Raw genomic sequence first — 13,284 nt, forward strand, 5'->3', positions numbered from 1 at the left:
TATTGCTCCCCCACCCCCATCCCATGCCGTGTGGCTTGCAGGATCTCAGTTCCCGGACCAGGAATTGAAACGGCCTGGCAGTGAAAGCCCTAAGTCCTAACCACTGGACCGCCAGGGAATTCCTCTTATATCACTTTTTAAAAGTTATCTTCTGTTTCTGTCTTATGTTGACATCATCAAATCTCCCAAGATCCGTGCAGCTGTGACCTAAATTCTGCCTTCTCTCCCTTTACAACGTCTGCTTCTTTTAAGGAAAACTCTTCCTTCATTCCCTTTCCCTTGGTCAGGGTCTCCTGGAGGGCAGGAGAATGCAGGGATGATGGCAGGAGCAGTCATTTCCATCAGGATACAAACTTGCTGGAAAAGCTGTTAAAACAAAAAAACAGCTCACTGATCTCGTGTCCCTCTTCAGCTACCACAGGAATTCTCCCCTTCAGAACACAAAAAGCGTCGACCATCCTTACTATCTCTCCATTGCTTTTAAGGTTCATCCATGTTTTAGCATGTATCAGTACTTCACTCCTTTCACCGCTGAAGAAGAATCCATTGCATGGATACATATTTTGTTTATCTATTCACCGGTTGATGGACATTTCGGTTGTTTCCACCTTTGGCTATTATGAGTAATGCTGCTAGAAATATCCATGCACAAGTTTTTGTATGGACATATGTTTTCAATTCTCTTAGGTAGTACAGCTAGGAGTGGAATTTCTGGGACATATGGTAACTCCATGTTTAACTTCTTGAGGTACTGCCAAATTTTTCCAAAAGCAGCTGTACAAGTTTACATTCCCTCTAGCAATGTATGAGGATTCCAGTTTCTCCATGTCCTCACCAGTATTTGTTATCCTCTGTTTTTTAAAAATTATATCCACCCTAGTACATGTGAAGTAGTATCTAATTGTGATTTCTGTATTTCTCTAATGACTAGTGATATTGAGAATATTCTCATGTGTTTATTGACCATTTGTATATTTTCAATGGAGAAATGTCTATTTAGATACTTGGTCCATTTTAAAATTGGGTCATCTTTTTTTTTTTTTTTTTTGCGGTACACAGGCCTCTCACTGCTGTGGCCTCTCCCGTTGCGGAACACAGGCTCCAGACGCGCAGGCTCAGCAGCCATGGCTCACAGGCCCAGCTGCTCTGTGGCATGTGGGATCTTCCCGGACCGGGGTATGAACCCGTGTCCCCTGCATCGGCAGGAGGACTCTCAACCACTGCCCACCAGGGAAGCCCTGGGTCATCTTTTTTATTGTTGAGTTGTCATACTTCTTTGTATTATTTCTATACTACTTATCAGATATATGATTTGCAAATATTTTTTCCCATTTTGTGGGTTATCTTTTACTTCCCTGGTTGTGTCCTTTGAAACACAAAAGTTTTTAATATTGATGAAGTCTAGTTTATTTTTTTTCCTTTTGTTGCTTGTGCTTTTGATGTCATATCTAAGAAATCATTGCCTAATCCAAGATCATGAAGGTTTACAGCTATGATGTCTCCTGAGTTGTGTTTTTTTGTTTGTTTTTTTAGCTGCAACTCTTACATTTAGGCCTTTGACCCATCTTGAGTTAATTTTTGTATATGGTGTGAGAAAGACATCCAACTTCATTCCTTTGCATGTGAATATTTAGTTCTAGCACCATTCGTTGAAAAGACTATTCTTTCTCCCATTGAACTGTCTTAGCACCTTGTCAAAAATCAATTGATCATAAATATGATGGTTCATTTCTGGACTCTCAGTTCTATTGCCTTGATGTGTATGTCTATTCTTATACCAATACCATACAATCTTGGTTAATATAGCTTTGTAATAAATTTTGAAAACAGGAAGTGTAAGTCCTCCAACTCTGTTCTTCTTTTTCTAGGTTGCTTTGGCTATTCCTGATGCTTTGTATTTCCATATGAATTTTAGGGTTGGCTTGTCAATTTCTGCAAAAAAGGCAGCTGAGCTATTTGATAGGGATTATATTCAATCTGTAGATCAATCTAGGGTCTATATTCATCTTAACAATAATTATCTTCCAACCTATGAACATGGGACGTCTTTCCATTTATTTGGGTGTTAATTTCTTTCAAAGATGTTTGGTAGTTTTTGGTGTACAAATGAACTTCTTTTGTTGAATTTACTCCTAAGTATTTAATTCTTTTTGATGTTGATGTAAATGGAATTGTTTTCTTCATTTAATTTTCAAATTGCTCATTTGTAGGGTCTAGAAATACAATTGAGTTTTGTATATGGATCTTGTTTCTGGCAATCTTGTGTGAACTCATGTATTAGATCTAATAGGTTTTGTGGATTTCTTAGGATTTTCTGTATGTTAGATCTTGTCATATGCAAAAAGAGATAGTTATATTTCTTCCTTTCCAATCTAAATGCCCTTCCTTCTTTCCTTCCTCCCTCCCTTCCTTCCTTCCTTCCTTCCTTTTGAACCCTTAATCCAATGTTGAATAGAAGTGGCAAGATTAGATCTTTGTTTTATGCTTGATTTTAGGGAGAAAGCTTTCAGTCTTCCACCACTAAATATGATGTAGGCTGTGGGTTTTTCCAAAGATGCCTTTTATCAAACTGAGGAAGTTCCCATTTCATTCATAGTTTTTTGAGTGTTTTTACAAAGAAAGTGTTGTTTTGTCAAATGCTTTTTCTGTGTATATTGATATGATCATGTGGCTTTTATCTTTTGTTCCATAAAAAATGATTATATTGGGCTTCCCTGGTGGCGCAGTGGTTGAGAGTCCGTCTGCCGATGCAGGGAACACGGGTTTGTGCCCCGGTCCGGGAAGATCCCACATGCCGCAGAGCGGGTAGGCCCGTGAGCCACGGCCACTGAGCCTGTGCGTCCGGAGCCTGTGCTCTGCAACAGGAGAGGCCACAACAGTGAGAGGCCCGCATACCGCAAAGAAAAAAAAATGATTATATTGATTGAATTTTGTGTGTTAAATGAATGTAGACTTTTTAGGATAGATCCTACTTGATCATGGTGTATACAATAGTATATACAGACAGTCCCCAACTTACAATGGTTCGACTTATGATTTTTCAACTTTACAGTGGTGCAAAAGCGATACACATTCATTAGAAAACTTACTTCAAATTTTGAATTTTGATCTTTTCTCAGGATAGGGATATGAAGTATGGTAGTCGCTCATGATACCGGGGAGCAGTAGTGAGCTGACGCTCTCAGTCAGCCAAGCGATCACAAGGGTAAACAACCAGTACTCTTATAACCATTCTATACCCAGACAGCCATTCCATTTTTCACTCTCACTACAGTATTGAATAAATTACATGAGATAGTCAGCACTTTATTATAAAATAGGCTTTGTGTTAGATGATTTTGCCCAACTGTAGGCCAACGTAAGTGTTCTGAGCGCATTTAAAGTAGACTAGGCTAAGCTATGGTGTTTGGTAGGTAAGGTGTATTAAATGCATTTTTTTTTTTTTTTTGCGGTACGCGGGCCTCTCACTCTGTGGCCTCTCCCATTGCGGAGCACAGTCTCCGGACGCGCAGGCTCAGCAGCCATGTCTCGTGGGCCCAGCCGCTCTGCAGCACGTGGGATCTTCCCGGACCGGGGCACGAACCCGTGTCCCCTGCATCGGCAGGCGCACTCTCAACCACTGCACCACCAGGGAAGCCCCATTAAATGCATTTTTGACTTATGGTATTTTCAACTTACAGTGGGTTTACTGGGACATAACCCATCATAAGTCAGGGAAGATCTATAATCCTTTTTATATGTTGCTGGATTTGGTTTGTTAGTATTTTGTTGAAGATTTTTTCATTTCTATTCCTAAGAGATATTGGTCTGTTGCTTGCTTTTCTTGTGATGTCTTTGTCTGGTTTTGGTATTAAAGTATTAATAGTGACCTTATAGGATGAGTTGGAAAGTGTCCCCTCCTCTTCTATATTTTGGAAGAGTTTGTGAACGATTGGTGTTAATTCCTCTTTAAACATTTGGTAGAATTTACCAGTGAAGCTATCTGGTCCTGGGCTTTTCCCTGTGAAAATATTATTTATTATTAATTCAATCTCCTGTTAGGTCTATTCAGAATTTATCTTCTTGAGTTAGTTTCATCAGTTTTGTGTCTTTCTAGGAATGTGCCCATTTCATATAAGTTATCTAATTTGTTGGCATATTATTGTTCATCAGGTTCCCCCATAATCCTTTCTATTTGTGCTGTAGTAATGTCCCTCTTTCATTCCTTATTTTTTCTTGATCAGTCTAGCTAAATGTTAGTCAATTTTGTTGATCTTTCAAAGTGCCAACTTTTGGTCTCATTGATCTTATCTATTGTTTTTCTATTCTCTACTTCATTTATTTCCACTCTAATCTGTATTATTTCTTTCTACTTACTTTGGATTTAGCTTGTTCTTCTTTTCTAGTTTCTTAAGGTGGAAGGTTAGGTTACTGATTTGAGATCTTTTCACAATATAGTCATTTAAAGATACAAATTTTCCTTTAGGCATGACTTTAACTGCTTTCCATAAATTTTGGTAAGTTGTGTTTTCTTTCTTTTTTATTTATTTATTTATTTTTTGGCTGTGTTAGGTCTTCGTTTCTGCATGCAGCCTTTCTCTATTTGCGGTGAGCGGGGGCTACTCTTCGTTGCAGTGGGCGGGCTTCTCATTGCAGTGTCTTCTCTTGTTGCGGAGCACGGGCTCTAGGCACACGGGCTTTAGTAGTTGCAGCACGCGGGCTCAGTAGTTATGGGTTGCGGGCTCTAGAGCACAGGCTCAGTAGTTGTGGCGCACGGGCTTAGTTGCTCCATGGCATGTGGGATCTTCCCGGACCAGGGCTCGAACCCGTGTCCCCTGCATTGGCAGATGGATTCTTAACCACTGTGCCACCAGGGAAGCCCTGTTGTGTTTTCATTTTCATCTCTCTCAAAGTACTTTCTAATTTCCCTTGTGGCTTCTTTCCTTTGGCATTTTTAACTTCCACATACTTGTGATTTTCCCTGATTTGTTAATGATTTCTCGTTTTATTTCATTGTGTTCACAGAACATCTGTAGTTTGATTCCAATCATTTTTAATTCACTGAGGCTTTATGGTGTAACATATGGTTTATTCCTGAGAAAGTTCCATGTGCACTCCAGGAAAATGTATATTTTGCTATTGTTGGGTGGTGTGTTCTATAGATATTTGTTAGATCTAGTTGGTTTCCATTGTTTTCTATGTTCTTGTTGATCATCTATCCATTATTGAAAATGGAAAGTTGAAAGCTCCAATTCTTACTGTCGAATTGTCTATTTCTCTCTTTAGTTCTGCCAGTTTTTGCTTCATGTATCTTGGGACTCTGTTGCTAGGTGCATTTGTTTGTAATTGTTATATCTCCTGATGGATTGATCTTTTTAGCATTATAAAGTGTCTTTCTTTGCCTGTAATAATTTTTTTTCTTAAAGCCTATTTTGTCTAATATTAGTATGGCCACCTAAGCTCTCTTTGAGTTACTGCTTGCATGGTATGTTTTTTCCCATCCTTTTACTTTCACCTGTTTGTGTCTTTGAATCAAAGTGTGTCTCTTGTAGATAGTATAGAGTTTGATCATGGTTGGTTTTTTTTTTTTTTTTTGATCCATGTTGCCAATCTCCGCCTTTTGATTGGAGTGTTTAATTCATTTACATTTAAATGAAATTACTGATAAGGTAGGATTTGTGTCTGCATTGTGCTATTTGCTTTGTAAATGCCTTATTACCTCCCCATCCCTTCACTACTGCCTTTTCTTGTTAAATATATATTTCCTAGTGTACCATTTTAGTTCCCTTGTCCTTTTTACTATATATTTAAAGTTATTTTCTTAGTGGTTAAGGTGTCTTGGTGCGGATCTCTTTGAATGTATCCTACTTAGTTTATTGAACCTCTTGGATGCATTTTAATGGTTTTCATCAAAGTGGGAAAGTTTTTGACCACTACTCCTTCCAACGTGTTTTCTGCCCCCTTCTCTCTCCCTCCTTTCTTTTAGGATTCCTGTTATGTATATGTTGGTGTACATACATGTTTCTGGAGTTCTGTTCATTTTTTTCATTCATTTTTCTTTCTGTTCCTCAGACTGGATGATCTCAATTGAATTCAGATTCACTGATTCCTTCTTTTGCCAGCTCCAACCTGCTTTTCAACACCTCTACTGAATTCTTCATTTGCATTATCATACTTTTCAATGCCAAAATTTCTTTGTTCTATTTAAAAAACAATTTCTCTCTTTAATGATGTTGTCTCTCTGGTGACACATCGTTCTGTTGTCTCCTTTAGTTCTTTAAACATATTTTAAGTAGCTGAATTAAAGTTTTTATGTAGTAAGTCCAATGCCTGGGCTTCTTCAGGTATGGTTTCTATTGACTGTTCCTTCTATGGGCCATACTTTCTTTTTTCTTTGCATGTCCCGAAAATTTGTGTTGAAAATTGGAAATTTTTAATAATATGATGGGACTTTGGAAACCAGACACTCTTCCCTCTCCAGGGTTTCTTGTTGTTGTTCTTTATTTACTGACTTTTCTGAACTAATTCTGTAAAGCTTGTATTCTTTAGTGTGTGGCCACTGAAGTCTCTGCTCAGCTAGCTTAGTGGTCAACTAATGATTGAACAGAGATTCCCTCAAATGCTTAGAACGAGTACATCTCCCAGTCTTTGTCACAGGACTGTGTGTGTCTGTCTGTCTGTGTGTGTGTTGGGCATGCCTTCATGCTCAGGCAGGCAGTTTACAGCTCTGCCTTAGTCTTCACTTCCTGCTTGTGCAGATCGTCCTAATCAGACAGAGGTGAAAGCTGAGGGAATTCAGGTCTCCCCTGGGCATGTGCACAGCCCTACACCTGTGTGTGGCCTTCCATAGTTTTAGGAATATGTTGAAACTTTTCAAAACGTTTTATGGGGCTTCCCTGGTGGCACAGTGGTTGAGAGTCCGCCTGCCGATGCAGGGGACACGGTTTCGTGCCCCGGTCTGGGAAGATCCCACATGCCGCGGAGCGGCTGGGCCCGTGAGCCATGGCCGCTGAGCCTGCGCGTCCGGAGCCTGTGCTCCGCAACGGGAGAGGCCACAGCAGTGAGAGGCCTGCGTACCGCAAAAAAAAAAAAAAAAAAAAAAACGTTTTATGGCCATCTCATTCCCCATCTTTCCCTTCTAAATTTTTTGGTCAGCAGCTTCTTTGTTCCAGCTGCTAAAGCCATCTCAGTAAGTTGAGATGTTAAACAATTGCTGCTGATTATTTTTAACAAATGCACCCAGGGAAAAGGCCACTCACACTGGGCACACTCTGAGACAGGTCACATAAAATAAGCCCTAAGATGGGGACTTACACAGAAGTCCTTATTGAAGTCTTAGTAAGGACTTCTTGAACTTCTAGCTATTTGGGGAAGGAACCTCACTTCAGAAGCCCCTCTACCTCCATGTTTAAAGCACACATAACTCCTTCACAACCAGGGGTCTCACCTCAAAATCTGCAGAATGATTCAGACAATACACATGACATGTGAGACATGATGGACTGGATTTTGGCAGCTGAGATTATTTCAATGCTTCACCCTGGAGCAGCTCATCACAGTTTCAAAGGACAATCTGTTGGCTTATGCATTGAGTAGCATTCTGGGGTCAGCAAACAATGGCCACATATGTGCTTGTTTTTGTATGGCCTGTGTGCTAAGTTTTTTTGGCTTTGTTTTAATATTTTTTAAGAGTTGGGGAAAAGAAAGAAGAATATGCAAAGGAGAACCAGTTTAGCTTGCAACGCCTAGAATATTTACTACCTGGCCCTTTATAGAAAAAGTATGCCTACCTCTGGGTAACAGAATCATGCATTCAAATAACCAGTGATATCCTAGGACAGTCAACACTCATAATAAGATGACAGAACCAAAAGGCAAAGAAATGCTTGAAATATGATTCCTTTAATGCTCCAGGCATTTTAAACATTCATAAAATCGCCTTGTTTCAGAAGTCATTTCCTCTTAGGTACAGATTCTGTGTCCAGGATCAGAGACAGTTTTCTCCATGGCACCCATGTGCTGTGGGGACCCACTCTGGCATCTAGTCTTCTCTGGCAGAGACCCCACCACCCACAGCAGGGCTGGATGCACCCCTGCTTGACACGACCTCCGTTCTTAACGGCAACACCCTCTGCAGCATGACTGCTGCTTGCGGGTCCTGCGATCCCATCCATTTCCAGCACTACCAGATGTCCCAAGTCTGGGATGATCACCCTGAGGCACTCGTGAAACATCACGTCAGCTGGTAAGTCCACCAGCACCTGCTCCACTGCATCAGACAGACACCGAGGTACTTCCACGTCCTGGGGCAGTGGAGTTTATAGTTACCATGGGAGTCCAGAGGGAGGAAGGGGATTTTCTCTCAATAATTTGTTTATAATCTTAACACGTATTTAGCAGATTTATAAATTCATGTCTGTTTATATTTGCTGACAAGGCTTCACAAACTGTTTAAGCAGATGAAAGCACAGCTGAGTTTCCAAAGGCTGTGACGGGGACGGCACTCGCTGTATCACGTCAGCATCCGGTCATTCTTAAAGGAATGCCTAGCCTTCTAAAAGGAATTTTTTTTTAAAGCCCTAAACCTTATCTGATTCTTCCAAGGTAATAATGTGTTTGTCCTTCCTTCTCAATCAGTGGTTCAAGGCATCTCAAAGCATGCTGATGCCTGAGGTTCTGACTTAATGAGTCAGGGGTGAGGGAGGGGGAAGGTGTGGACACCAACATTCTTTAAAAGCTTCCCAAGTGATTCCAGCAAATAGCCAGCATTGAGAACCTTGGTTCTAGAGGTTCTCCAGCCTTCCTAATCTCATGTGTCCTCACTAAATGCCCTTGAAGTATTCCCTGGGTCAGGCAACAAGCTCTTCCATGAGATAAGAAACTAAGGCACAGAGAGGTTCACGGGCTCCTCTGATGCTGTGCAGCCAACGACAGAGTCAAGATCAGAATCGACACCTCCAGAAAACACCACCTCCTTCCCCAGCAACTGGAGACACGAACACAGACTACAGGTATGAAGACTGACTGGGGGCGAGGCATGACCACCTGTGTCAAGGATATCATGGAAGGATATGGAACAGTTCTGAGCCAACCATTCCACCTGATCAGAAATAAATGCATAAAATAGATACTTATTTGAAACCATGCGAAGAATGAAGCAGAATTTTCTCTTTAAAGCCTTCCTTCCCTCACATATATTGCTATTGATTTAGGTTTCTTAGAAAATCCATCAAGATCCACAGACTGCCTACCTGGATTCTTAGCTCTGTCACCGTAAGAGACACCACCGTAAGAGACAATTCTCGAATGTCCCTGCAATTCAGGTCCAAAAGATCATCACAAATCTGCGTTCGCGTGTGATAGCACTACAGAAACCTCCACGCTTTCCCCATCACCCTACACTTTCCACGTAGGTGTGCACCTCACCATGACCTGCTCAGAAGCCCGCAGCACTAACCCATCAGCTGTGCTGGGTCTTCACAGTTCCCTTAACACGGTCTTATTTTGCTCTGGATGGAAACTTCATTGTCTATATATTCTGGGTAACCGCCCGCACGTTTATTTTGTAATTCCAAACACCCGGGAGGGCCGAGCCAGCTGGCCCCCCCTCCACTTCAGCCCGGACATCACTCTTTCACATCCCACACGCACTGCTGCATCCATTGAATCATTTCCATCATGATTCCTTTTTTCACTGTAAGCTCCCACATCTCATCATGTGTGAGGTGTTGCTTTTTCTCCTCTTTGTAAAAAAAGTCTCCCCTGGCTGCAGAACTGTTTTCTCGTGCCACGTAGAGACGAATAACGGAGCACACACGTGCCAGAGGGAAGACCCCGCCGCGCCCTGGGGAGGAGGGAGCCTGTTCAGTGGGTCTGCTGTGATTCCCAACGCACCGTTCACTCATCTTACAGTGGACAGAGATGGCATACGGGGCTTCCTCTCGCTAGTGACATGGCCTCCTGGAAAGTCTGCAGAAAATTCGTCCATCCCGTGAGTAGAAACTACATCTAACGGGACACCCGTTAACCTCTGCTGACTTAAGAGATGCTGAGTGCGGCTCTGAAACCACATCTTCCCCATTTTAAGAGACTCTCCCACTCAGGCGAGACACACACTGATTCAGAGCCTCTCCGTGATGTCGAGAGAGGCGCAGCAGACGGAGAATCTTCCCTGGAACACAACCTGCCTGTCCAGCTCCCACAGAAGGTGCTAGAAGAGCAAGAAAAACAAAATGGGGAGGAGCCCCCTGGGGTGGAGGGGAGGGGAATTCTACCCTCTCCTGACCCCTAGAAGGATTTTTACAAAAGTTAAATCCCCCCCAGAAAAACAGAACGAAAGGGAACTTGGCCAAAGGGCATGTAGAATTCTGGTTAAAACAAAGAGAACTGAGAATCATATTTCAAAGACTCCCCCCCACGCAACTATTAAGTGAAGCAGGACGTTGTGTTTTTTCCTCTCTCATGCTTTTTGGATGCTTACGGATTTGCAGCAAACTTGCTGCTTGGTTTCTAAAACATGCAGAGAGCAGGCTGAGGGCAGCGTTTGCTGTTTGGTGCCCAGCCCACGCCAACCCTGGCCAGTGACCAGCCAGATGCCATCAGGACCAAGATGAGCAAGCCCCCCGATGGCAAGGCAGCGTCCGCAGAGCCCAGCACCCAGGACAGTCGGTGCGCGCTTGTCCAGATGCCTGTGGGACTAGCGGGGGACACGTTGGCAACCTCCCAAGTGCTCTCACATCCCGCCCCTGCCCCAGACAGGAGGCTGTAGCTGGGCACAGAGCTAAGGCACTAATGCAGCAGGTGGACAGACACCAACCAGATCCAACGGCTGCCACCCCGGGCAGGAGAGGCGCTGCTCACAGCACTACGTTAGGATAAAAATCAGATTTTTCAAAGGCTGAGAACGTAAAATAAGCACATCCCTGTTTTTGCCCCTCAGAAGAATATCCTGCTCTCCCACTGGCGAAATTTGCTGCAGTTTTCGAATCTCAGTAGCAGTGCCAAGAGCTCCACCTGGGAACCCCTGGGCAAACAACCACTCCTCGGGGAAGCTGCCTTTTCTTCTTCCAGCGCGTCTCTGCGGGTTGTCTCTCTTCCTCCTGTTTGGCTTGATGACGAGCGACTCGGACACTTCTCCTTCCCCCGGGGCAGCGCCCCCTCGTGCTTCTTCCGAGGCAGCTTCGAGCACCTCCCTCGGTCACAGCTTGATGAAGGCGGCCGGCTGGGACGGCTGCTGCGCCGAGCCGGGGGGCGGGAAGAGGCTGGCGATGGCTATGTCCACAATGCCTTGGCACAGCTCCGCATAGAGCTTCCTGAAACGGGTTCAAAGAGCTATTACTGAGGATGCTCATCAAAGCGCAAGCGAACAGTCAACGCTTTTTTCACCAGGATCTGCCCTAGAAATTCCACCTCACGTTTCTAAGACTGGTGTCTGCTGACCATACAGATCCTGCAGGAGGTACTGCAGGAAGAGAAAGCAGCCACTCAAAACAGATATTTCTGGAAGGTCTTGCAGGTGAACAGACAAGACGACTCCTGCTCTGACTTGAACTGCAGGGGAGACAGGCGATTCCAAAGAGAACGGGGGCCGTCTTGCCTGTCTGGGGTGGGGGGACACCTGGAGGCACAGGCTCTCCCCAGGGAAAGTGCCCACACGGTGTGGCTGAGGGGCCTTCAGGAAAGACTCCCCGGAGTGACAGCTCAGCCGAGACCCCGAGAGGGAATCACGTCGGACAGAGAATGGATGATGGGATAGGAAACAGGATGAAGGAGGGGGAGCCAGACACAAAGAACGGGGCAGAGATGCGGAGAGAAAGGAGGCGGGGTGGGGAGAAAGAGAGGCCTGGGGGAGAGAGAAGAGGCGCAGTGCAGATGGAAGGAGCGGTACCCACTGAGGAGACAGAACTCAGGGCATCTGGGGAACTGGACCATCGCGGTGCGAGGCTAGGGACCAGGCAGGGGCCAGGCTGTGCAGGGTTCTGATGCCACGTGCAGGGGTCTGGACTTCAGCCAGAGGCAATGGAACCACCATAGCAGAAAAGCTAAGGAGGAAAACCTCCCATCCAGTCTCTTCAGAGAAGCGATGAGGCCCTCTAGCTCCCCACTCACTTACTGCCTATAGGATTTTCGCCCGTTTCACATGGCAGCACATGAGGCCCCCAGAGCCAGCTCGCTCAGGACTGTCTCTAACACAGGGAAAAACCAGAGACATATGGTCCAAAGAGAAAACCCACATTTGGGATGATGCTCCAGGCCTGATGTGCCTTCCCAACTGACTCAAGACACATTTGGAATCCAGGTGGCTGGAGCCAAGGGTAGGAGCCCAGGCCAGCTCAACCTAGAGGAACAGAGGTCTTTACTGCCCTGATTTCCAGAAGATGCTATGTCCCAATCTCCATCAGGTAGGAAATCTTCACAAGCGAATTCCCATCCCTCCTGATGCAACGGCAAATCTCTGCTGTCATCCTCCCCATCACAGAAACTTTCTCCCACCCACCCCCATCCCCTTCTACTGCCCTTGAAGCTGGAACTTGTATGTTCTAACCTCTCGTAAGGCCCTCTGGGAAGAACGCTCATGCAAAGCCACGCTTCCACTGTGTGTCTCGGGAAGTCCTAACTGCCAGCTGACCTTCATCTTTCCTGCTGGATGTCTGTTCTCCCCTCTCTCCCCAGTCCCCCAGTCTCTGCCCTTCTGTCTATGAATCAAGTCCCATTTTCAACAGTTTGGTGTAGCCACACCACACAACCTCCCACTTCTGAAGGGATAGTGACCAGGAGGCCTGCAAGGGAGTGATAGCGGCTACTAAACTTGGCACTCGGCAAGTCACCAAGAGCCACAACCGTCAAAATACACCGTGTTTGGTGTTTCGTGATGCTTGTCATTAGCCACCTCGGGAAGGCATTTGCCAAAGGGGATGCTGGGGGGAGGGGAGGACGCAGCTTCAACCTGGTCAACTCTTACCTTTGATATTTCTGGTGTAGGAGGTACCTGACATACAGGCAAGAGTGGGCCTTTGAACGTCCTGCTCGTTTCCATACAGCAAGATGAGTAAGTCCTATTTTAACATGTACACAACAATGGAAACTGTGGTTCCTGAATAAAGACTTCCCGGGACTTCCCTGGTGGCGCAGTGGTTAAGAATCCGCCTGCCAATGCAGGGGGCACGGGTTCGAGCCCTGGTCCAGTTGGATCCCACATGCCGCGGAGCAACTAAGCCCGTGCACCACAACTACTGAGCCTGTGCTCTAGAGCCCGCAAGCCACAGCTACTGAGCTCGCGTGCCACAACTACTGAAGCCTGTGCAC

General features: G+C 44.8%; 1 protein-coding gene across 1 annotated transcript in view; it reads right to left on the reverse strand.

Annotated features, from left to right (window-relative positions):
• Positions 1-11,176: 11,176 nt before the first annotated feature.
• Positions 11,177-13,284, reverse strand: part of TTL (tubulin tyrosine ligase) — a gene marked incomplete at both ends in the record, with an annotated part of 34,976 nt that continues 32,868 nt past the window's right edge. Inside the window, one exon of the mRNA XM_079721263.1 lies at positions 11,177-11,291. Within this exon, the coding sequence (XP_079577389.1) occupies positions 11,177-11,291 (115 nt within the window). The remainder of the gene's footprint in view (positions 11,292-13,284) is intronic.

The sequence above is a fragment of the Hyperoodon ampullatus genome, assembly GCF_949752795.1.
Source record: "Hyperoodon ampullatus genome assembly, chromosome: 15".
Taxonomy (NCBI): domain Eukaryota; kingdom Metazoa; phylum Chordata; class Mammalia; order Artiodactyla; family Ziphiidae; genus Hyperoodon; species Hyperoodon ampullatus.